The sequence below is a fragment of the Callionymus lyra genome, chromosome 17, assembly GCF_982586985.1.
Source record: "Callionymus lyra chromosome 17, fCalLyr1.hap1.1, whole genome shotgun sequence".
Taxonomy (NCBI): domain Eukaryota; kingdom Metazoa; phylum Chordata; class Actinopteri; order Syngnathiformes; family Callionymidae; genus Callionymus; species Callionymus lyra.
In genome coordinates, this window is record NC_141834.1 from 8,567,101 (window position 1) to 8,592,430 (window position 25,330).

General features: G+C 37.7%; 2 protein-coding genes across 4 annotated transcripts in view; one reads left to right on the forward strand and one right to left on the reverse strand.

Moving 5' to 3' along the window:
- LOC148062330 (mitogen-activated protein kinase-binding protein 1-like) overlaps window positions 1-17,564 on the forward strand; it is a 29,320-nt gene extending 11,756 nt beyond the window's left edge. The window contains exons 13-34 of one of the 3 annotated variants that reach the window (XM_087812624.1): window positions 9-100; window positions 161-286; window positions 517-587; window positions 3,957-4,078; window positions 5,222-5,297; window positions 5,387-5,498; window positions 5,580-5,643; window positions 7,454-7,543; window positions 7,624-7,778; window positions 7,863-7,900; window positions 8,113-8,292; window positions 8,358-8,488; window positions 9,373-9,503; window positions 9,993-10,160; window positions 10,966-11,032; window positions 11,161-11,316; window positions 11,489-11,664; window positions 12,920-13,357; window positions 13,417-13,501; window positions 13,599-13,741; window positions 15,905-15,990; window positions 17,012-17,564. In XM_087812624.1, the coding sequence (XP_087668750.1) occupies window positions 9-100; window positions 161-286; window positions 517-587; window positions 3,957-4,078; window positions 5,222-5,297; window positions 5,387-5,498; window positions 5,580-5,643; window positions 7,454-7,543; window positions 7,624-7,778; window positions 7,863-7,900; window positions 8,113-8,292; window positions 8,358-8,488; window positions 9,373-9,503; window positions 9,993-10,160; window positions 10,966-11,032; window positions 11,161-11,316; window positions 11,489-11,664; window positions 12,920-13,357; window positions 13,417-13,501; window positions 13,599-13,741; window positions 15,905-15,990; window positions 17,012-17,233 (2,929 nt within the window). In that variant the 3' untranslated portion in view covers window positions 17,234-17,564. Of the gene's footprint in view, window positions 1-8; window positions 101-160; window positions 287-516; window positions 588-3,956; window positions 4,079-5,221; window positions 5,298-5,386; window positions 5,499-5,579; window positions 5,644-7,453; window positions 7,544-7,623; window positions 7,779-7,862; window positions 7,901-8,112; window positions 8,293-8,357; window positions 8,489-9,372; window positions 9,504-9,992; window positions 10,161-10,965; window positions 11,033-11,160; window positions 11,317-11,488; window positions 11,665-12,802; window positions 13,358-13,416; window positions 13,502-13,598; window positions 13,742-15,904; window positions 15,991-17,011 lie in introns of all 3 variants that reach the window. The other 2 variants (XM_087812623.1, XM_087812622.1) reach the window with 2 other exon arrangements.
- A 48-nt stretch (window positions 17,565-17,612) lies between these two features.
- Window positions 17,613-24,527, reverse strand: LOC148062331 (uncharacterized). The gene is made up of 6 exons (XM_087812625.1): window positions 24,494-24,527; window positions 22,682-22,731; window positions 21,609-22,490; window positions 19,897-19,985; window positions 19,642-19,813; window positions 17,613-18,411 (listed from the first exon to the last, which is right to left on the reverse strand). The coding sequence occupies exons 2-6, from the start codon at window positions 22,721-22,723 to the stop codon at window positions 18,253-18,255; spliced, it is 1,344 nt and encodes a 447-aa protein (XP_087668751.1). The 5' UTR covers window positions 22,724-22,731; window positions 24,494-24,527; the 3' UTR covers window positions 17,613-18,252.
- Window positions 24,528-25,330: the final 803 nt, after the last annotated feature.

Consider the following 25,330-nt stretch of genomic DNA (forward strand, 5'->3'; position numbering starts at 1 on the left):
TTGTGCAGAGTTCACGACCTCACGAGCATGGAGGAGATTCTCAGAGTGGACGCCCACGACGCCGAGATCCTCAGTCTGGAGTACAGCAAACCGGAGACGGGTGAGACGCCTCGAGACGTTGGACCTGAACTCTGAGATTAAGACGTGTGTGTTACTGCAGGCCTGAAGCTGCTGGCCACCGCGAGCAGGGATCGCCTGATACATGTGCTGGACGCCGCCGATGACTACAGTCTGGTGCAGACCCTGGACGAGCACTCGTCCTCCATAACGGCGGTCCGCTTCGCCGGTGAGTCCATGCCAACATCTGAGAAGCTGATCCGTCACTAATCCTCATTTTTATCTCACGAAAAGCCCGCGTTTGTTTGCCAACTTCGCCTAAATAATAGATGACATTTGTAGTGCCTCTTTTTTGTCTGTCAAAGTAAAAGCATCCCCCGACCCCCCCGACCCACCACCACACTTGTTTATACATCGCTGATCTGCAGGGAGCTGATTGAAACTTTCTCTCCTCTGCAGCCAACGACAACAAGGTCAGGATGATCAGCTGCGGCGCAGACAAGAGCATCTATTTCCGTACAGCACACAAGGTAAGACACGGAGAGAATATGCACATGTTATTACTCTCGATGATGCTGCCGCCGCTCGAGTGTCTTCAGCACCGAACAGACCCTCGCACTCAAATGTGCTGCGTCTGTGATGCAAATGTAAATGCGGGTCCGCTCTAGACGAGTAATTCCACAATCCTATTGAACTTAATACGTAAAATGAAAGGGGAAAACGGTAAAAAATGTTGTAAATTATTAATAACGATAATTATTCATTTAATACTAGTTAATCAAACTGTTATTTACAATAAGTGCATAATTATGAAAATGGAATAAACCCTAAAACTCTGAAGAGAGACAAGAAGAAAAAAGAAGAAGTACGTTTATTATAATAAAAATTGGACTTATTTCAATTTTATTGGAGGTTGTGCACATCTTTCTTTTGTCTGATAGAGTTCTCCTCCCCATAACACCTTCACTAAGAAGTCAGGAGTCTACATGGTCGTTTTCAAACAATTTTGTTGAGCAGTTTAAGAGTCTACAATATATAAGATCAAGTGGAAAAACACAGATATAAACATATACACTGACTATTGCATACATAAAGATCAAAAACTGGGTAATGGCTTTAAAGAACCAGACGTATTAGAAATACAATTAATTAACAGGCTGTAGAAAGAATTTGGAGCAAATATTAAGTGAGTTATTCAAAAGAGCAAAGGCTAAAACGAAATGTTGAACACAACAGATTTAAATTAATCTGTAGAGGAGTTACAAAGAGAGCTTTAATTCTGAAATAAATATGTTAAAATAAATGTAAATAAAAGTGGAAATGGCAACAAGGAAAAATAATATTTGAAATAGTAGAACTTTGAAATAAATACATACAAATAATTAAAAATAAAAGTTTATGTGATGGTCTGATGAAGCTTCATGAAACAGTGTCATTATTTTCAGAGTCCACTAGATGATGAATAACATTGTTATTTTTAAACTGATGGCGCCACCTACTGACCTCTAAAGAACATGACACTGTTTCATGAAGCTCCATCAGTCCTTATCACTTCAGGATAAAAAAATGAAATAATATGAATGAAATAAAGATGCTTTGAATACAAATTCTATAAATTAAAATAAAATAAGAGACACCAGAATCCAAAACTTGTATTTCCAGTGTTATGACATTAATCATATAATTACAAATGTATTTTTCTATTTTATTTTGCCACTCTAAATTACAATTTCCAGTAATTCTTTATAGTTCTACATGGAGGAAATGAGATACTGATGTGGTTCTGGATTATCATCTGTATCCATGAACCTTTTGAAGAATTAGTCGCTCCAATCTAAACTACAGTGCCTTTTTTCTTCTGCTCTGGAACTGCTGCCAACGTCTTGTCCGCTGAGAGCTTCAGTATTAATTATATTTGATCACGATTATAATTAATAATTATACAGATCAAGGGGCTAAATGAGTGTCTTGGCGCAGGACTGCGCTCCCTGAGTGCCTTTGTACTGGATTTATAGGGAGAATTCTTTACCTCCTACTCACGAAACTAGCTGTTTTCATCTACTACACAACACAACACATATTGTGTAGCCTTGTGTATCAGCTGGAAGTGAAAACAAGTTATCAGACTAAATAATTGAAGCTCATAACCTTCATTGTTAAAACACGCTCTTTGAAAGCACCAAAAAAAAGATCAAAATCTAATCTCTTTTTATTTAAATTCTTATTACATTTTTCCTGCTACAATTACGTCTTTATCCTCCTTCTGAGTCAGAGGCGAGCAGCATGAATAGACGCCGAGCCGAGCAGCTGAATAATACTCAAAGAGACGTAATGTTGCTTTGTTTCCCTCGGCATTCTGGGTTAGTGGGCCGCTTCCTGGAGTTTGAACATTCTCAAGAAACAATCGAGGCCCGAGCTCTTTTTATCAGCAACAATAAACAAAGCTCTGTTATTCATTGACTGCTAGTTTGAGGGAGAATAATAAATGAACACGTGTCTAATATCTTCAGAGCTTTCGCCGGCGCCATCTTTGTTGTTTGCTCCTTATGTTGAACAGACTCTTCGGTTGTGAGCATTTCCTTGTGGTCCAGGATGACGTCACGACGAGAACTAGTGATGTTTTCCATCATTCCTTTACTCCGACGCTCGTTCAATCTGACCCTTCGTTACACAAAAGAGGCAAAAATAAATACCATCTTAATTCTTCTGACCTCGTTTCACTAAGTGCAGTTACTATTCAGGCCGTTTTATTCTGGACTGGAAACATCCCCCGGATGTCTTTCCCACATTCTTGTAAAGAGTCAATTGCAGAAGGAAAAATAAACGTTTACTACAGAAAGTACTTACAAGGGACCAACATTTATTTTTCCGTGATTTTCGCATCATAACTGTTTCATTGCTTATATGACTACAAAACAAGACTTTATGCTTTATATTTTTTATATTTAATCATCAAATGAAGTGATGCGAAGTTATAAAAAACGGATTAATTAATTATAATTTGAATTATAATATGTAGTTAATTAATGTTAAAATTAAAAAATATTGATAAAATTTAAAAAAGGGTTTTTCTAAAGTCATTTATTGCTTTGAACAGACTCTAAAAGATACATTTATAGTTGTGAAATTCCGCTGTATTTGAGACTCAAGGATTAAATCAAGAAAATCAAAGTTTTTATTTTCAAATGCACAGCAAAGAAACACGTTTTCCTGTACAATTAAATTCCTACTTTGCTGTCCACTCAAAATAACATGGCAAGTTAACAAAAATAGAAAAAGAAAACAGTATATAATTATACATATAAAGAAGAAAAAAAGGAAATATATGACACTTTTTGTATTATTTACTTTATATATATATAAAGTACTGTACACAGTTACTCAATATTCTTGTTTTGCTTTTGAAAGTACTGATTGCAAACAGAAACAATAGAGTTAGAGAATAAAACTTAGATTATTGTAATTAAAAAATCAATTAAAAAAATGAGAAAATGACTAATTAATGTGAATAATTAATCAAACGTAATCTCATAATTTGACACCATTAGTTGAAATAATACATTTAAAAGAAAAATATATAATCTTTTTTTATTTTGAATGTTGATGGAGATCTAACAACCGTAGCATGAACGCCCCTCAAGTGCGAGGCGAGACCTCCCGCCATCTTCCCCAGCGTTGGAGCAGCCAGGCCGGCAGCTCCCCGAGTGTCTCATTAAGTTTAATGATAACCACCAACAAGCTGTAAAATCAAGTTTTATGCTTCATAACAAGCTATTTTTATGTTTGAGGTCGTGCTGATTCGCCAGGCGAACTAAACGGTTATTTGATGCTGTAATCGTCGCTCATTTGCTTAAACGAAAAGACTCAGATTCGCAGCCAATCTCTCGTTACGATGGCAGGCCGAGGCGGGGACGGAGTTCCGGCGCTCGCACCACATGGTGAGGAAGAGCACGCTGTACCACATGGACGTCCATCCCAGCGGCAGGTACGCCGCCGTTGCCTGCCAGGACCGCCACGTCAGGTAAACACAGATTTGTTGGTCAAATTTAATAAGATTGTATTAGACGCAGGTATTCAAAGAATACTTTAAAAAAAATTCTGATTTAACTATTAAATAAAAGATAATAGAGACGTTTTTAAATGTGTAAAATATCAAACAATTTGTTGACAAAAGTGTCAGTGCTTGAATGGTTGAATTTAACATTTAAAAATGTTCAAACTTTGATTTTCTTTTTATTGGAATGTTGTTGGGATTGAATGTGTTTGAATAATTACATTTAATTATTTTATAAAATTGTATTCTATAATTTCTATAATGAAAAGTTAAATTAGTTGATTTTTTTAATCGAAAATTATAAAATATATTAAAAAAAATTATACGCATAAAGTTTGATATTCTAATTCCAATAATACAAAAATAAACGTTTTAAATTAAATATTTTTTTATTTTGTAGCCTTTTAAATTCAATATAAAAATGATGATATAATGGATCCATCCTATCAGACTATTCCAATCGAGCATTGAGCCACTTGCAGTGTAAAATTATAATTATTTTCAAATAGATATATATTAAGATCTTACTGTTTGCTGCTTTGGAGTTCGACGTGATAAATTGACTCACCACTGCTTCTATGTTATCACGTGATCGTCTGTGCGTCGCGTGATTGGCTGTAAGTTTGATCAATAGCTCGGCACTCGTTTGGTATTGTCTGGGGTCACATGTATACCATCATTTTATATTGAATTAAAATCTTAGTTTTATCAAATCAACCTTTTTAATATAAAAAGTATTTAATTAATGTATTAAAAAAATACGTCAATGCTTAAAAAACAACAACATTTTAATAAAAAAAATAAAAAAATTGAAACATTTGTAATGTTCAACCATTGAATATTCTGATTTACTTCCTTACCTACATACCTTACATGCAGCCATTTCAATGTATTTATGGTACCTCACATGAGGTTGTCGTAAAACTATAAAACTGTAAACTTGTTTGAAATATTTTAAATGTTGATTTAAAAATGGCCGTTTTTTTTTCTCGTATTTTAAAATATTTTATTAGTAGATATAACCTTAACAAATCAATTGTTTAGGCATAAAAAAAGGATATTTTTATACGAGAAATCTTCAGGTCACCATGAGTTCTTCTGCTTCATCAGGATTTTCAACATCGGCAGCGGCAAACAGAAGAAACTTTACAAAGGTTCTTTAAGCGAGGATGGCAGCCTGCTCAGGGTAATCTTTTTTCTAGCTTGAAGAGCAACTACTCAGCCAAAAAAAAAAAGAAAAAGTTAAAAAAAAAGTGTTTCTTCTTGAACTGGCAGGTCCAGATCGATCCGTCAGGTCAGTACGTGGCGACGAGCTGCTCGGATAAAAACATCAGCGTTTTTGACTTCTACACCGGAGAGTGTGTTGCCTCCATGATCGGACACTCTGGTGAGAGAAGTGCATTTATTCACTCGGAGAAGAAGTCGGAGTGTGACGTCTCACTGAACGATGAACTCGTCTGATTCTCAGAGATCGTCACCGGAATGAAGTTCACCAAAGACTGCAAGCATCTGATCTCAGTGTCAGGTGACAGGTGAGAGACGCTCAAAGCACTTCTTTACAGAGGCTGGATCTGGTTTCTTCTTCATCACTTTTAAGTTCATTTGTGACTTCATTCTTCTTTTTCAAACTATGTTGTCCGCCGGATTGTTGTCTTCAAATTAAAAATTAAATTAAAAGTAGATTAGTGTTCATGATGATAGGGTGAGCTTTAAAAATGTTATTGTTATAATAAGATATGGAACAAATAGTATAGAACTATACAGAGACTTCAAATAATCATATTTATACTTCCTGTTAAAGACCTTTTGGTAAATTTTAAAAAAAAGTTTCAGTCTGTAACTAAGAGTACTTGAAGATTTTAGCTTGTTCTTCTTTATCTTCATCATAGTCATCATCATCTTCTACTTCTTTATCATCTTCATCATCATCATCTTCTTCTTTATCATCGTCATCATCTTCTTTATGTTCATCATCATCTTCTTTCTTAAACTTTATCATCATCATCTTCATCTCCTTTATCATCATCATCTTCTTTATTTTCATCATCTTGCTCTTTATAATCATTGTCATCATCTTCTTCTTTCTTGAACTTTATCATCATCATCTTCTTCTTTATCACCCTCATAATCATCATCTTCTTTATCTTGATCATCTTCCTCTTTATCATCATTGTCAATATCTTCTTCTTTATCTTCATCATCATCCTCTTTATCATCGTCATTACCATCATCTTCTTCTTCTTCTTCTTCTTCTTTATCTTCATCAACCTTTTTTTATCATCATCTTCATCGTCTTCTTTATCATCTTCTTCATTGTCGTCGTCGTCACCATCATCTTCTTTATCTTCATCATCTTCTTCTTTATCATCGTCATCACCATCATCTTCTTCTTCTTTATCTTAATAATCTTTTTTAATATCATCATCATCTTCATCATCTTCTTTATCATCTTCTTCATTGTTGTCGTCGTCACCATCATCTTCTTTATCTTCATCATCTTCTTCTTTTTCGTCGTCATCTCTTTTCTTTAAAGTGCTCTACAATGAGATTTGTTTTCATGTATCGTCAACGCTTGCAGCAAACAAAACAAAAAACAATAAGAAAAATAACATTTCGAATAAAACCCGAGGAAAATTTATGATTTCATAACATGCAAACGTGAATAAATGGAAAAGGATAAAAAATAAATTGAGAGTAGAAGTGAATTACCACCGAAATAACACTATTCTAAAAAAAAATGACATTTGAAGAAAATCGGGAAAAAACAATTGGCACAAACTGGATTTTTCCAGATTTGCTGTTACATAATTAAGTTTAAACGAGCAGTAATCACCTTTTAGAGATTTTCTTTCAACAATATAACACGTTCAGATTTTTCAGTTAAGTCCTTATTTGATCGGTTGATGATTTTCAATGAAACAGTTTTATAATAAAGGCAATGTTTCATGAAACAGTGTCTTATTTTGTAAGGCCACTAGATGGCGCTCTAAGTTTGAAAAATGATGCCTAATTCTATGAATTAGTAGATCAGAGCCGAAGACTATAAAGCAGAGAGTGACATCTAGTGGCCTTTTCAACATGATTGAAACAGCTGTGTCGCGAAGACGCAGTATCATGATACATCATCCCTGCACGGCTGTTTCAAAGTGTGTGCTTACATATTTATAGCAGCAGAAAAATAAGTTATTAGGGCTGTAAAAATCAGCACAGCATTCTAATCATCGTCACTCTCGGCTGCCAGAGGAAATGAGAGAGGAAATATGTTTGCAGACAAGTCTCTGCAACAGTCAAGCTGGAATGAAATGTTTTAATATTTAATGCTCCAACGCTTTTATCTTCAAGCTGCATCTTTGTGTGGAGGCTGGCCCCAGAACTGAGGATCAACATGAGGGGGAGACAAAACCCTCCTCTTAGCAGCACCCCACAGTTCAGGTAGCTCCACATAGAGAAGATGCCTGAGTGTTCCAATAAATATATATATATTTATATATATTTTTTTTCATCCTCCCCAGCTCCAGGCGAGAAGTTTTCAGCGCACCTGCTCTGGTAGAACTGTTGTCCAACAGCGAGCTCGAGCGCGAGGACGTTGAAAGTGTGGAGAACGACCAGGAAGACACAAACTCGGTCATCAATTCCTCAGATGGCAGCCAAGAAGAGGAGGATACAGGTAACAAAATGATCAATATCAGGTTTTATATATTGAGTTGGGTTGTGTTTTTTTTGCTTTAAAAATGTTTTTTTTTGCCTGCAGGTTGCTCCGATGAAGGACAAGAATGGCAGCTTTCTATGGTAAGTAAATATGAACCATAAATATGATTTATCTTTAAGAGTTAGTTGTACACAAAATATTGTTTTTGGTGTGGTTATTATAATGTTTACATGTTTACATTCATACCTCACTTTTCCAGTTTTCGGTTCTCTTCTCTATTTTCCTCTTAAATCAATTGAGAAACTTGGTGAGAAATGGGAGAAAGAGAAGTCAAAAAGTCATTTTTTTTCAGCATAAAGCGGACACACCTGAGACCACCAGACGTCCCCGGAGGCAGTGGTCTCAACGTATCGGCTCCATGGAGCTGATGGTGAAGTCGATGTTGGACCTCAGGCAGCTGGATTCCTTTTCCCACCAGAAGCAACGCCTCAGTGACCAAGAAACTTCGGTCGGCAGATTTAACGGGGCACGAGTGAGTGTTCCAGGAAACGAGAGCGTTTAAGTGATTTTGGATTTTGACTTGGACTCTTGTGGCAGCAGGAGGAGGATGAGAACCATCGACCCTGGTGGCGATCAAACTTGACTCCCCATGTGAAGCACAGCAGGGAGGATGATGCTATTGTGCTCTACCCAGAGGACAACAAAGATGACACAGGTCTACAGCCAAGGTGGTTAACTACTTACTTCAATAACCATTATTAGTGATGGATGGTGAAGCTTCATGAAGCAGTATCTACTGATGGGTTGATGAAGCTTCATTAAACAGTATCTACTGATGGGTTGATGAAGCTTCATGAAACAGTATCTACTGATGGGTTGATGAAGCTTCATGAAGCAGTATCTACTGATGTGTTGATGAAGCTTCATGAAACAGTATCTACTGATGTGTTGATGAAGCTTCATGAAACACTATCTACTGATGGGTTGATGAAGCTTCATGAAGCAGTATCTACTGATGGGTTGATGAAGCTTCATGAAGCAGTATCTACTGATGGGTTGATGAAGCTTCATGAAGCAGTATCTACTGATGGGTTGATGGAGCTTCATGAAACAGTATCTACTGATGGGTTGATGAAGCTTCCTGAAACAGTATCTACTGATGGGTTGATGAAGCTTCATGAAACACTATCTACTGATGGGTTGATGAAGCTTCATGAAACACTATCTACTGATGGGTTATTGAGGCTTCATGAAACACTATCTACTGATGGGTTGATGAAGCTTCATGAAACAGTATCTACTGATGGGTTGTTGAATTTTCATGAAACTGTATCTAGTGATGGGTTGATGAAGCTTCATGAAACGATATCTAGTGATGTGTTGATGAAGCTTCATGAAACACTATCTACTGATGGGTTGAAGAAGCTTCATGAAACACTATATACTGATGGGTTGATGAAGCTTCATGAAATATCCATTTCCTTGGGTATCTATTATATTGAAACAGCAAATCTTTTAACACCAATTTGCTTAAAACATAATAAAATGCTTATCGACCATCACTCTCGGATCATGAACACACGTGTAACATTCTTTTAACGGTTCTTTTCAGTGAGTATTTGGTGAAAGAGCAGGACTGCAGGAGGAGAATGTTGGGGAAGAGCGAGGACGGACGCAGCCCGGACAGTGCGTGCTCTCTGGGCTTTGACAGCAGAACATCCAGCCCTGACCGCAATCTCAACAGTGAGCATTCAATCATATAATCTACTTAGTCAATTTAATGGTTACCATGTCAGCCACATTTGGCGCCCCCCAGTGGCGGTGGAGTGCATGTGGTGGACTTGAATGACCCCTTTGGTACTGGAGTTAACTATCATTTTGAGCAAGAACGTAACGGAGTCCCACGGAGAGGGAAAAGTCTTTTATCCGCACATTTTCAGAGCATAAAAAGTCTCTGGACGTGAATTTAAATGAAAAAGGGTTGAGCTGACAGCTAAGGCTGCTGAGCAGGATTCAGCTCACAGTCAAGGATTTCTCTTCAGAGGCGAGACAAACGTGTCAGATCACATTACCGTGTAAGCCTCGGTGTGCTGGCTGGTCATTTGTCAGGGATTATCTGATGCTGCAGAGATGCTACAAGGTCAAAATGATTTTTAAAAAGCCCTTTTTTTTGTGTTACTCTTCCCTTCTTCCCGGAGTTGTCCTCTTCATTCCTTCTTTATTGCCTCACAGGTTGTGCTGATGCGGAGTTCCTCAGCCAAGACAGCTCCGATGAAGAGCCGAGAGGACAAGTGACGAGTCTGGATGAAGCCTTGAGGGCCGTGACTGGTGGAGTCGAACAACAGCACCAGGACTTTCTCAAGCAGAATTTTGAGACTCTTGCGGACAGCTGTCGCAATAGTAAGCATTGACACACACGTCAAAAACACTTGTTTTAAAGATGCTTTGCCGCCCATCCTCTCTTCTTCTGACCATTTAAATAGTGTGAATAGTGTGTTTAGGTGGATTAGTCCGACAGGCTACCATCTCAAATGGAATACACCATGTTTATTTATCTTTTCTCAATTTTATTTTTTGCATCTCTCGCCGTGTACCTAATATTCCAGTTTGTTCACTTTAAAATCTTGCCAGACTTAAACTTTATGAAACTGATCAAGAGGATTTCTTTCTCACAACTCACCGACTTAATTATAATTGTTTTTTAATTAATGTCATTTAATTAGATTCATGAATTAATTACTAGTTAATCTCTAAAAAAAGAAGGGTTAGTCCTAAAACAAGTCATATATAATTATTTTAATTTAATTTAATTTAATTTAATTTAATTTAATTTAATGTTAAATATTTAAAAGAAATATTGTCAAATATTCTTAACATCGGTTGTATTAATACAAAATAAGTTTTAGAAAGAGGAATTTTCACCCTCATGGTTAGTATTAGTTCATTGCAGTAAATGTATTATATTTTTGGTTTGGTTTTCTACTTAAACCAAAAAAAAATACACTATTAAATCATTTGAATTCTACTAGTGAAGGATTGAGTTTATTTTAATATAAGAATAGTCTTGAAAATGATCTTAAAAAGTCCACACCACTAACTGTGTCATTTCAAATAAAAACTATGGTCTACATGTCTATGTCGTTTTTTTTCTCTCTCAGTTTTGGTCTTTTTTTATCCTCATCTAACATCTGATCTCCGTCCACAGCGGAGCTGAGCAGAGTCCCCAGACTCAGCATGTCTTCACGCTTCCTGGCCAGAGGACATAATAACAGGTATCAACGGCCACTTCAAATCTGCTCTCCACCGACAGCTTTAATCTTAATCTCTCGCGGACTCGTCTGTGAAACCCGTGGACAAGATGTCACGACGGCTTCAGCGCTTGACTTGTGTTTGTGTGCAGAGGACCTCCTCTGTTCGCCAAGATGCCTGTCAAAGATCATGGCGGCCATTCTGCTAAACCGCCGGTGTCTAAGGTTCGGCCCATGACGGAGAACACCCAGAGGAGGTTCGCTGAAGATAAAACATCCGCGACTCCCGCGGCCTTCGACGGACCAAAGTAAGTCAAGTATTTGTTAGACCTTAGAGGGGTTTCCTGAGGCCAGCGGTGTTGCTACGATGCATATGAATAACAAATCATCCTGAGGAGAAGTGACTTTATCGATCAACGATACTGTAAATAAATGAGCTGCTGACATGATGTTCAAGTCCGTGATGGATGTCTCCGGCAGAGTGGAGGCCGTCTCTCCGAAGAGAGAAGTCGCTCCTGTCATGAGGCTGCAGAAGAGGCGAGCGGCGGCCTGTCATCTGTGGAGGCTTTCCACGCCTCCGTCCAGCACCACGCCACATCTGGACCGAACTTCAAACCTTCACAAGTCCTACTCGGCGCAGAACCTGGCGTCAGATGGTACGTTTATTACAAACCTTCTCTCAATTGAAAACTACATTCATGTCTGTATGTTCATGGACAGTAAGGGAAAACCAGAGTTCCCACTTAATTTAAATTCATTCACTTTTTTAAACAAGCCTTTTGTAGCTTACTTTGTAAATGAGACTTCTATTATTAGCACATGCAAGTTAGCATTTTGTCATTAGCAAAATATATTTTTAAACGAACGCTCAACCATTTGACAATGATTTTATTTTGACTTGATCTTATTATTGTGAAGACTATATACATTGCTGTTTTGTTATGATAGATTTTCTGTTTTATTTACTGTATTTATATTCAAAAGTCCAGACCCTTCTATTGAAAATGTTTTACAAATGATTTCAAACGGGTCAGAAGCTTTCTTCACTAGAAATAAATCAAACTTAGGATGGAGTAGTCAAGTGTAAAATGTTACCTGTGATCTTGTAAAAGTATTCAATCAGCATCACTTGTCAAAATGATTATCATGTTAGCGAGTAGCTATGTAGCTAGTATGTATTTGGCAACAATAGAGGTCTGACAATAAGCACTGAGAAAAGGCACACCTCCAACAAGGGTCCAATTTTCTACTGCTTTATAAAAACAGACACAAACATTTTTTTTTAACTGCGCCACCATCCCATGGTTCTGTTGGAATTAATGTTGAGTGTGTGAAAAAGTTGTATTTTGAAATAAATTGATTATATATATTATATATTATTATGTTATAGTTTATTTTAAATAAAGTTTATCTATCTATCTATCTATTTTGATAACAGTCAGACCAACGAACAATGAAATGTTCTTCCTCTGAATGATAAATATTGTTTCTATATCATTTTTTTCTTACTATTTGTATGTTATTATTACAACAGCAAAAAGATCATTCTTCACTACAGCAAGCTTAAACTTAAAATAACACAGATTAAGAAGACATATGATCAGGGGTGTTGAACTCAATCGCTCAAGGGGCCCAAATATTTTAGGGGCCAAGTGTTTCTCATCTGTCTTCTCAGTCTTCTCAGCTCAAACACTTGCTACTTATCATATCAACATGAATGAACTTGACACGTTTAGCTTTAGATAGTCAAGTGTCATATTTGATCCACTAACCGAGTCACACGTCTCCCTGCAGTTCTGAATGTGCATGTGCCCTCTGCTGGTCACAGAGAGTTTTGCAAGAGACCTCAGCACCTCTCCTTAGATTGTTACACCCCCAAACCTTCATTCCACTTTTCCTCTCCCTCCACAGGCTCCCCTCAGTCCCCTCGCTCGCCCATGCCCTGGGACAGCCCCAAACTGAAGCCCCCCCACTCCTACATGAACCCCACAGCCAGCTCCATGGCCAAGAGCAGCCGCTCTTCCTCCCTGAGCGACGGGCTGCAGATCCCTCCCCCTGCCCCCTCGGCTTTCTTCTGCCAGAGCAGGAAGTCGTCGGGGGAATTCGACGCCGACGCCCCCGACCTCTGCTCCTCACCTGTGGTCGCTCCCTCCTCCTGCTTCTCCTCCCCTCAACCCACCGCCAAAGTCCTCCCGAACACCATCCTCCTCAGCCAGTCTCGCATCCCTCTACGAAAGCAGCCGCTCGGCCCTCGTCGGAGCCTCTGTGACGTGGCGCTGGGATCTAGAGACCCGTCCAGAGCCTCCAGTCCGGACCCCGGATCTGAAGCCTCGTCTGGAGGGAAACAAGGTCAGTCGTAGCAGAGATGTGACTCAGCGAGAGAAGGTCAACGAATGTTCCGTCTGCAGTTTTAGGACGAAATCTGTCGCTGAACTTGGATCCTTGTCCGAGTCTGTTGCCAGTGAGGCAGAAGAGAGGGTCTTTCTCCGAGAGGTATGTATATATATATATATATATATATAAATAGATCATATGGAAGTAAATTAGTTTCAAAATCAAACTTCCAAATCATCTTTGTCATCTTGTGTAGCTCGGTAAATCCAGGGGACCTGAGAGAAAAGTGGTGCTCGACACTGAGAAAAGCCTCGGAGCTTCAAGCAGACGCCGCTCAAAAGACGCCGAGTCATTTACCTGTCTCTCCGGCTGCACCTGTTCATCCCTCTTCCTCTGCCGGTCAGTCTTTTTTTATCCTGCCTTCTTTTTTATTGCAACTACACTCACTGAATACAAACCTCAAGCTGTTGTGTTGTCAGCGTGTCAAGAATAGGATGTTAGTCGAAAAGAGCAGTTTTGAATAGGAAATTTGCTCTGATGAAGCAGCTTATAAGGGTTTCATAAAGAAGCTAATGATGTTTCGTGAAACAGCTAATGAGGTTTCGTGAAGCAGCTAATGAGGTTTCATGAAACAGCTAATGAGGTTCCGTGAAACAGCTAATGAGGTTTCGTGAAACAGCTAGTGAGGTTTCGTGAAACAGCTAATGTGGTTTCGTGAAACAGCTAATGTGGTTTCGTGAAACAGCTAATGACGTTTCGTGAAACAGCTAATGACGTTTCGTGAAACAGCTAATGAGGTTTCGTGAAACAGCTAATGTGGTTTTGTGAAACAGCTAATGGGGTTTCGTGAAACAGCTAATGACGTTTCGTGAAACATCTAATGTGGTTTCGTGAAACAGCTAATGACGTTTCGTGAAACAGCTAATGAGGTTTCGTGAAACAGCTAATGAGGTTTCGTGAAACGGCTAATGATGTTTCGTGAAACAGCTAATGAGGTTTCGTGAAGCAGCTAATGAGGTTTCATGAAACAGCTAATGAGGTTCCGTGAAACAGCTAATGAGGTTTCGTGAAACAGCTAGTGAGGTTTCGTGAAACAGCTAATGTGGTTTCGTGAAACAGCTAATGTGGTTTCGTGAAACAGCTAATGACGTTTCGTGAAACAGCTAATGACGTTTCGTGAAACAGCTAATGAGGTTTCGTGAAACAGCTAATGTGGTTTTGTGAAACAGCTAATGGGGTTTCGTGAAACAGCTAATGACGTTTCGTGAAACATCTAATGTGGTTTCGTGAAACAGCTAATGACGTTTCGTGAAACAGCTAATGAGGTTTCGTGAAACAGCTAATGAGGTTTCGTGAAACGGCTAATGAGGTTTCGTGAAACAGCTAATGTGGTTTCGTGAAACAGCTAATGAGGTTTCGTGAAACAGCTAATGAGGTTTCGTGAAACAGCTAATGTGGTTTCGTGAAACAGCTAATGACGTTTCGTGAAACAGCTAATGAGGTTTTGTGAAACAGCTAGTGAGGTTTCGTGAAACGGCTAATGAGGTTTCGTGAAACAGCTAATGTGGTTTCGTGAAACAGCTAATGTGGTTTCGTGAAACAGCTAATGGGGTTTCGTGAAACAGCTAATGACGTTTCGTGAAACATCTAATGTGGTTTCGTGAAACAGCTAATGACGTTTCGTGAAACAGCTAATGACGTTTCGTAAAACATCTAATGAGGTTTCGTGAAACAGCTAATGAGGTTTCGTGAAACGGCTAATGAGGTTTCGTGAAACGGCTAATGAGGTTTCGTGAAACGGCTAATGAGGTTTAGTGAAACGGCTAATGAGGTTTCGTGAAACGGCTAATGAGGTTTCGTGAAACGGCTAATGAGGTTTCGTGAAATGGCTTATGAGGTTTCATGAAACAGCTAATGAGGTTTCATGAAACAGCTAATGAGGTTTCATGAAACAGCTAATGAGGTTCCGTGAAACAGTTAATGAGGTTTCATGAAACAACTAATGGGGTTTCATGAAACTCCGACTCTGAACCAGTAATCCCAAGAAACTATCCAGAGTATGAGATATTTTCATCGTCTCGTGACATTCATCGGTTTTATCTTCCCGACAATACGTTCTTAGATGAGATCAGATGAAGATAAGTGTTTCCAAGCCTCTCCTCCACCTTTCTTTTGCTGCCTCCTCTCTGTCTCTCTCTACTAAGCTGTCATTTCCAGCGAGACTATTTACAAAGTCGAGTTAATCTTCCATGAAATCACAAATTACGTCAGTTTATCAGGCGTGCAGCAGATTGTTTACACAAATGTTAATGCGGTGAACCTGAAAGGACTTGTTCCTCCTCCTCCTACGTCTGATGAGGATCTTTTTCTTTTGATGCGTCGGTGTTTTTCGACAGCAGTCAGGTGTTTTCACTGGTGTTGTGTTCAGCTGGAGGATACAAGATCAGCTCGTACTCAGGCTCGGCTGCTGTCACGTCTCCTCGCAGCTGCAGCTCAACCTCCTGCTCAGCCTCCTCAGTGTGTGGAAGTGTTTGTGTAAAGTTCTTTCTTGTTGCTCTGCAGATTGTTCCATCAGCAGCGAGGTTTGTCAGCGTGTTGCTGGAGACCTACAGAGCAGCCTGAGCAGAACCATGCAGCTCTACACGCAGGTCAGTGTTGAAGTCATGGAGGAGCTTCAGTTCCTACAGCATCCTTATGGCTCTGGTCACTTACATCTAGTATTAATGGACTTCATAATGTAGACCTATCCAAGCCCCTGTGGACCACATCGACATTTTGTCGCAAATGATTTTCTAGTCAGCGACATCTTCCTCTGCTGTTTATAATGTGAACCATGTGAGTCTATTTAAGAAGGCATAAAGGAAAACCTGATTTAATTCCATGGTAATTCCATGTTTTTTTAATTTGTAAATCTCTTTTCGCAAACAGGTAAAATAAATAATACTAAATATTATTATATTATATAATTTCATGTAGGTTTTATTTGAATTAAAGATAGGTTGATATTGTTGTTTGATTGATATGTTATCGATTTTTTATTTGAATTAAAAGCATGGAAATATAATATCAATATTAAAATGTTTAATATTTTCCAACTCATCACAGAATTTTTTTTTACATTTCTTTCTATTTATTTTGAAAGGCTAAATGTATTTTTTTTAAATACAAATTAAAAGGGAGCAATTCAAATTAAAAAATCAAAAGGAAAATAATATAAATAACAAAAAAATAAGTTTACCATCAGAAGCATTTCGACACCATCTGACCTCATGAAGGCTGCATTAAAATAGTCCGAGGACCACATGTGGCCCCCATTTTTAGACCTTTTTTGTCGTTTTTCTCAACATTAGAAAAATCTAAGCTATCTATTATTATTAAGTAAATTCAGAAAGTCAAACTCATATTGCTTATAATTCAAAATTTACCTTACAAAAATGATTACTTAATAATTAGTGTAATGAAGGTTAATGAGAAATATTTGTGAGTCAAAAACTGTGAAATCAAGTCGACAATTATTCTAATGTTTTAATAATAAACAAAAAACAATAGCAGACCAATGTATCTTAAGCATTAGGTATAACAAAGTAATTTCAAACTTCCTTCAGTGTTCTTAAGTCACGTTACTAAGTCGACTTGAAATATATATATATATCTTTTTCTTCAATACAGTTCCATGAGTGCGGCGCAGAGTCCAGTGAGGACCAGCAGGAGATGAAGAGCATCTTATATAAATCCTTGTGTTCAGTCAAGACCCAGCTGGACTCTCTTCTGGGCTCCAGCGTGCAGAAGGAGGAGGTCAAAGGTGAAGGAGAGAAGACCATGGCTCTGCTGGAGCAGTACGCTCAGCTGCTGCTGCAGTCGGTGGAGAAAAGACTGGACACAAAGATCTGAACCGACGAACAGAAGACGCTCTTACTCTGGAGACTCTGCACTTGAACCACAATCCACAGCCGCTGTGCCTCGATGAGATGTTTGCTCAGCTGAGGACGCTGTGATACACACTCGAGGAAATCACTTTGAACTACAGCAGCAATAACATTCTTTTCTTGAATCCATAAATAGGAGTTTTAGCAAGTATTTTACACAGTAGTAAAACGTTTCAGAAACTGTGTTGTAAATATTTGACATGTGAAGTCAATATTTTAATCTGTCCTTCCTCTTTTCTCCCACACCGGGGCAGCAATATTCCAGTATCCTGTGTTTTTGTGTTTTTTTAAAATGAGAGGCTTCATCATGGCACTTCATCAAGTGATGCTGGTGTTTATTTTGTATTTTATTATCATGAGAACATGAAGGAAACAGCTTTAATGCAACATTATACATACTTTGATCCTTGTATTTTATATTTATGACAAACTTTCCTGTGAGCATTTGTTAAATAAATACAAATCATGTTTGTTATTTTATTCAATGTCTTCATTTCACTCCAAATATAGCTTTTACCGTGTGTGGCGCAATGGTGTCTGGGTAAGAAACACGAAGATTGATACAAAAAAAATCGATACATTAAGAATAACTAGATAGATATTGCGAAAACGTATAATACCGAATCGTCCTCATATTTGTATATGAATATATGTATATGAAATGTAAAGTACTGGAATGTTTTCCGTATTTGGAAGGTGTCTTTGAACGCATCACGGTTGATACATAAACACAACTTCAGTGTGTCCGTAAGACTCAAAATAATGTCTGATTAAAAAAAGCTTTTTTAAGATGTAATTTGCCTAAAATCACAAACAAGTTTTCTGATTAATTAAAAACATTTAAAAAAGAAAACAAAGCAACGTCATCTTTGAGCGCCAGGGGGCGCGCGGAAGGATAGTTTACAGACACACGTTCATTAGTGGAGCTTGAAGCGTCATCACACGTTTGTTAGCTAAATATTTAATATATATATTTTCGACTCTCTATGGAAGGTTCTCCACGTTGAGGTAAGTGAGGACGACGTCGTGCAGGATGTTGATCCTGTCGATCTGGTTCAGTTCTCGGACTCTGTGGCGGAACTCGAACAGCGGGATGTTGTTGACGGCGACCCTGAACGCCTCATGGGTGCAGAGGATCTTCATCTGGGGGACAAACACACGTGACTGGAGCTTCATCTCTCCACGCTCGTAAGAATAAAGCAGTGTCACAAAAGTGCTAAAAGTGATAGAAACTAATGTTTCAAATGACGTCACACTGGCCATGCTTCCATGATGTATGTCAGTTATATGATGAGACCCCCACTGACCTCCAGAAGTCTCTCTGCAGCCTCAGCAGTGACTTATCTAGGACCAGCTTTCCAAACCACTGTCAGTCCAGTTTGGTTGTCCTGACATTAACCATGGAGACCTGGGGTCAGTTCAACGCCGGACATTCTCAACATAAACGCTGCACTTTTGTTTACTCAAGGAACACATGTTCCCTTTTTGACTGCCATGGTGTGGCCTTCAGGGTGTCGAAGGTCAAGTAGAAACTAGTTTATTTTGTATTTAGGCTCTTAAGTTTGACTATATTCTTTTTTGTTTCAGGAATATTTAAACTCCGCTTGTGATAAAAATGACAAAACATTTAATTAAATGCCAAAAGAAATGTGGACAAAACAAACATACATGTAGGATTTAAAAATATATATATATATATATATTGAAGAAATTGTTTTGTTTGCCAATTAAAGAATATGTAATGCAATCCTTTTAGAAAGTCAAAGGGCCACATGTAGACCCCAGGTCACACCAGATCTTAACTAGACTGATCTTGGTCATTCTTAGAAGTCTATATTATTTAATTAATGAATTCAATCATTTATTTATTGCAAGAGTACATCTGTTTTCATTAAATTATTAAAATCTATACATTAAATGTCAAAAGATTTAGAAAAAAAATTGTAAAACGTTCAAAACACATTATATTATGATATTATTGTTCAAATAATTCAAATAACTAAATAAATAGTTCATTTTTGAATAATCCTTTAAAAAACTTAACTATTAAAAAAATAACATTTTATTGTTACATTAAAATAGTTCATATTGTAATGGTATTGATATATTTTCACTTTTTTGTCGTATCGTCTTTCTTAAAATAAATAAAATAAAATCAACCTTTTTTTTACTTTTTTTTTCAAACATTCTTTACTAATTTCTCGTCTTTTAGAATTTATTTTAATCCATGATTTGAGCATCAGTTTTCGGTCTAGTTGATATGTATGTAAACTGTGATCCAAACGGTTTTATTTCACAGAAAAAATGGTAACAAGGATCATTTCTCATGGACACTCAACACTGGTAATGAAAAGATCTCCAGAGGAGCCTCACCTCGAAGGGGCTGCCGAGGGCGAAGGGGAAGGGTACCTTCAGGTCCCTCTCTTCTTGACCCCAGCGTTCGCCCAGCTTGTGGTTTCGAACCACCACCTGTTTGCCGCCCTCACAGAAGCGAGGGTTGAGGTGGAATGCGATGTCTGTGCCTCGCAGGAAGTTCACGGTGAACCTGAGTCAGCGCGACAAAAACACAAAAGTCATCATTTTTCATCAAAGTTGAACTGGGATGTGAAATAAGATGGAGTGACTTGCATTTTAGCGTTAGGTTTGACGTGACCCAGGATGGTCATCATCATCTTGTCGTAGACGCCGCGGGCCAGGTTGAGGTTGTAAGGAACGCTCTGAGCAAACACACAAAGGAATATTTTCAGAGAAATACAACACAGTTGACGATACAATACAACACAATCACTTCAAATAAGATGACTAATGGAGTTCAATAAAATACATGAGAAATCTTATGAAAGAATGGTTTAAAAATGTCTAAATATCCGAAGCAGCAATAATTAATGAACAGATAAAAACAAAATGAATGTTGTAATGGCCTGAAAACCCTTCTAACTTAAGTTGTAACATGTTTTTGTTGTTATATTAGCATTAAGAACAATTATATGTTGTTAGCATCATAGTGTTAGCAGCCCTTCCAGGACTGATCTCCTTCTAGGTTTAGTTAGTGTCTGAAAGGCTGCCTTTAATTATTGTATATATTTTGCGAAAAGTTTAATCTTAAAATGTGTTTTTAGTAAGTTTTTGTTTGTTTATTTAAAAAATATGATTAGCTAGCTAACAGTAGCAGCAAGCTAATAAGTAGACAAGTTGAATTATTCTGTCCTATATATTAGCAACTATGGTGAGTTTTATTATCATTGTTACAACAATTATGTTTGTACAATTGTGTATATTTTATTCACTAGCATTTGTTGAGGATTAACTTTGACACGATTGATCGAAGCAGTTCAAGGTTTGGCGATGGTTCACTTTTTGTCCTTTTTCTATTATTATTGCTATTATTGCTAGCTTAGCAAACAAGCTAACAATGCTATCAGCATTAATTCTTAGGTAAAATGTAACCCAACATTTTGTAACTTTAGAATCAAAATTCTAAAGGTAGAAAGTTTAAATGAAAAACTTAAAAATTTTAACATAAAGTGATTAGCACTTCAAACGTTATGACACTATCTCTTGGTTCACTTTCTGTGGTCTCATTGTTGCACTCTCTTTGCGCTTGATGGATCTACTGACTCCTTTAAGAAACATCTTAAGACGTTTCTATTTGTTCAGGCTTTTCCTTGATTTTCTGGAACTCCTGTTGTGTTATCAGTTTTATCTTGACCTTTAAAGTGTATATACTTTTTTGAGTATTGTTTTGTGTGTTTAAGCGCTTTGTGACCCTGGTCTGGAAAAGCGCTATATAAATAAATATTACTTACTTACTTACTTACTTACATCTTATGCAATGTTGAGTGTACAAGGGAATACTGTAATGATGTCATCATGAGGAGCTGTCTCACCTGCAGTTAATACAAAACTCTGCAGCAAGATATTCTGACCTGCTCTAGTAGAAGAACTCACATCTCCCCCGTTTCTAAAACTCTGCATTGGCTGCCAGTTTCTTTCAGGATCAATTTTAAAATTCTGGTTCTTACTTTCAGATCTATTCATGGTCAGACTCCTCCTTACATCAGTGATCTGATCCAGCCTTACACTCCAGCTCAGGCTCTGAGGTCTGTGGATCAGAATCTGCACACGCTTTTTCCTAATCTTCTGGTACTTCTGTGTTTGTCTCTATGTTGTCTTGGCCTTTTAGAGTTTTTAAATTTGTATATATTTTTAACTGTGTATTACCTTTGATCGTTCCAGTGCTTTGTGACCCTGGTCTAGAAAGGCGCTTGACAAATAACTATTACTTACTTACTATGTAAAATTCAGTTCTTTTGACCCAATAATAACAGAGTCTGACTCACAAGTGGTCCGGATGTTGAAGGGTGCCAGTGTGGAGCACCAAGACCAGGATTCTGTCCCGGCCATCCAGACTGTCCCGGGTTGTAAGGCCAACCGGGGTGAGACCCCCACCGTAGCGGGCGAAGTGCAGGATTAGCACTGGCCCCTGGTTGGATAGCGGGCACTGGTGCCGGTACTGGAGCGGGAGTAGGGACCGGAGCTGGGGCTTGAGGTTGAACCGGGACTTGGGGTTGCATTGCAACTTGTGGTTGAGTCGGGGCCAGAGCTTGGACTGGGGTAGGGGACTGGGGCGACGGACACTGAACACCGGGCCAGCAGGGTTGGTAGCCTTGGCCGGGAGCTAAGGATTGGACTGGTGGTAAAGTTTGGACTGCGGTTGGAGGTTGCATCGGGGCATAAGTTTGGACTGTGGTTGGAGGTTGGACCGGACCATACGTGGTTGGAGGTTGGACCGGGGCATAAGTTTGGACTGCATTTGGAGGTTGGACCGGGGCATACGTTTGGACTGCGGTTGGAGGTTGCATCGGGGCATACGTTTGGACTGCGGTTGGAGTTAGGACCTGACCATACGTGGTTGGAGGTTGGACCGGAGCATAGGTTTGGACTGCAGTAGGAGTTTGGACCTGAGTGGGCATCATGGTCGGGGCCAGACCAGGGAAGACCTGACCTTGCTGTCCTTGCACTGAAGCTGGGAAAGACCCTGGTACTTGCTGCGCCCCAGACCAGCAGGGCGTGTTGGGCTGGCCGCTCCAGCATGGGGAAGGCTGGGTCACCGGACCTGGCCATCCGGGAAAACCGGATCCAGGTGACGCGGTGGTCCAGACGGCATTAGTCTGTGGGGCAGAACCAGAGGAAGGGCAGCCGCCGCACAGAGCGTCATTTTGCTGAGAGGAGGAAGAAGAAGAAGGAGGTGGAGAAGATGGGGGAGAAGGGGGGAGATCGGGAGCCAGAACGGAGATACGAGGAAGAGAGAGCGTTGACAAGATGGACGACACCAACTTGAAGTTGCAACATCGACAAAAAGCAAAGATCCAAAAACGTTGGTATTTAGATCAAAATTCAGAGACGGTCTTACCAGAGCTGGTATCTGAGGATTAGACGAGGTACTTACATCCATGCTGGCTCCTGGAACCACATCAAGACACTTCCTCAACCTCTTGTCAATCATTGATTATTCGTCCATATTCACTCTGTCGTCATAACAATGGACAGACGACGGCGCCGTCAGCGAATTCCTCGCTCGACAATAGCGGCGGAGAAATTGGAATCATGAGCCGGGAGACGGAAAAACGCCGAGTCACTCGGCGACATAATGACTCACTGACGGCGGATTATTCAAGACACTCTCGTCCACTCAGGCTGGAATGTGCAGCAACAGCTGCTCACACACTTCACACTGACACTTGTTGATGTGCTTTTGCTGCCAGTTGTTCGAAAGTTAGAGTCGGATTGTGTTTGTTTTATTCATCGAGATCGAACACAAGACATCGTGTTAACGAATACTTACAATTACCTATTTATTAACTGTGTTTCTGAGTCATATTTATTATTATTACTAATATTTATCTACTTAAATTCCTAAAAGTAGTTACAAAAATCTAAAGTATAGTGATTTATTTTAATATTACCTTCAATTGCAATGATCATAAAATATATGTTTGCTGTATCTTACATTTAAAGTATTTGAAATGTATGATTATAGTTTTGCTGAATTTCTTTTCTTTTCTACAAAAACAGTTTTTATGTGTGTGTTACTCCAAAATTATTTTTCCTTGATGCATAGTACTTTTTTCTGCAATTTTACCAATAAATGTACACTATATGTTTCCTAATAGTCATTCTACTTAATTGTGTTTATTATTTAATTCATCTTATATTTAACATTTTATCTAAATATAAAGGAAAGAACATGTCAATCTTGTATGATAAAAATAAAAAGGTATTAAGATGTTTCTTCAATATTATATATATATATTGATAAATATTTGATAGTGATTCTACTTAATTGTGTTTATTATGTAATTCATCATATATTTAACATTTTCTCTAAATACAAAGGAAAGATCAGGTCAATCGTGTATGATACAAATAAAAAGGTCTTAAGATGTTTCTTGAATATTATATATATATTGATAAATATTTGATCGTGATTCTTCTTAATTGTGTTTATTGTATAATTCATCATATATTTAACATTAATCCAAATATAAAGGAAAGATCAGGTCAATCTTGTATGATACAAATAAAAAGGTCTTAAGATATTTCTTCAATATTATATATATATTGATAAATATTTGATAGTGATTCTACTTAATTGTGTTTATTGTATAATTCATCATATATTTAACATTTTCTCTAAATATAAAGGAAAGATCAGGTCAATCTTGTATGATACAAATAAAAAGGTCTTAAGATGTTTCTTAAATATTATATATATATTGATAAATATTTAAACCTGAACAACTCTATCAATATATTTTCTCTTTTTAAATAATATATTATAAAATATATATGCAATATATAATAAAGAAAATATGGGGAATAAAATTTAAATATCTTACGTTTACTGTCGTTTTCCTATCAAATAATAACATTTATCCGGTAAGATGCTAAAATTGCTCTGGTCACCACAAACATTTTGTTGTAAAATATTTGCATTATTTTTACATTATTGGCTTTTTCTTACAAACTTTCTCTTTAGATAATGAATATAATACATTTATATTTTTATATATTTTTTAATGCTATTTAAAATAACACCCATTTGTGGTCCCTGTGTTTAATCTAGGTATACGTTCAAGATATAAATTCAAATTAAAATACATGTCTATTAATTTATATTAAATCCGTTTTATTGTTTTAAACAAAAATAAATAAAAATAGTTACCTTTGTTTGATTCTGTCCTTGGGTTCAGTCTGGAGTCCACGGTGTCAATGCTGACCAATGACGGCGTCTTTTATAGCCTCGAAAATCTTCCGTCATGTGATCACTGCTCACTCGCCGCTGCTGAAGCATTGAATCATCAGAATTATCAACTCTGTGGAAATATTCAACATCTAGATCCTCAATAAATGACTTATGATGAACGAAGTTAATGATGCAATTTATATATAGTTAGGAGTAGTTAGAGTATATCGTTTTAGAAACTACACAATTCTTATCCTTCCTGACTCATCGTCCTACCATTGAGACATCACAAGAGTTGGATATTAAATTTCACACATTTATAGTTAAAAAACCTGCGTTATAGCACGATGGGAAAGTGAGTTTATTTATTGAAATATATCTCCAAGGTGACACTAACTCTCAAACTAGTGGACGTGCACAAAAGCACTTGTTGTCCTGACACTGTTATTAAGTTAGCTCTCAATTTCAACTCAGAATGCAGACGTTATCATCCAAGAATTCACCAGGAGATGCTTTACACGTGTCGCAGTGACAAGAGTTGTGTAGTATATGTACGATAACGACAAAATGAAGCTGCTCTTTATCACTTTTTTATCATCAGATGATAGCTGTGGATAAAAATATTAGCTTTTTAATGTGATATTGAGTTGAAATAATCCAATAAAACAATTATAATATTATTTTTTAACAGAGCTACATTTTTTGCTGAGTTGTATGGGACAAAAAAGACAAAAATACATAGATTAATACTAAAAAGACATTTCTTTTCATATTAGATTTTTTTTCCAAAAGATTCCATGTATATATATATATATA

Excerpts from the sequence above, each read along its gene's own strand:
- LOC148062331 (XM_087812625.1), bottom strand. The coding sequence starts at position 22,723 with ATGGATGTAAGTACCTCGTCTAATCCTCAGATACCAGCTCTG. Across the intron at positions 22,491-22,681 it reads ATCCTCAGATACCAGCTCTG|CAAAATGACGCTCTGTGCGG; the intron begins GTAAGACCGTCT and ends TCCTCCTCTCAG. Across the intron at positions 18,412-19,641 it reads CCCTCGGCAGCCCCTTCGAG|ATGAAGATCCTCTGCACCCA; the intron begins GTGAGGCTCCTC and ends TTTGTCCCCCAG.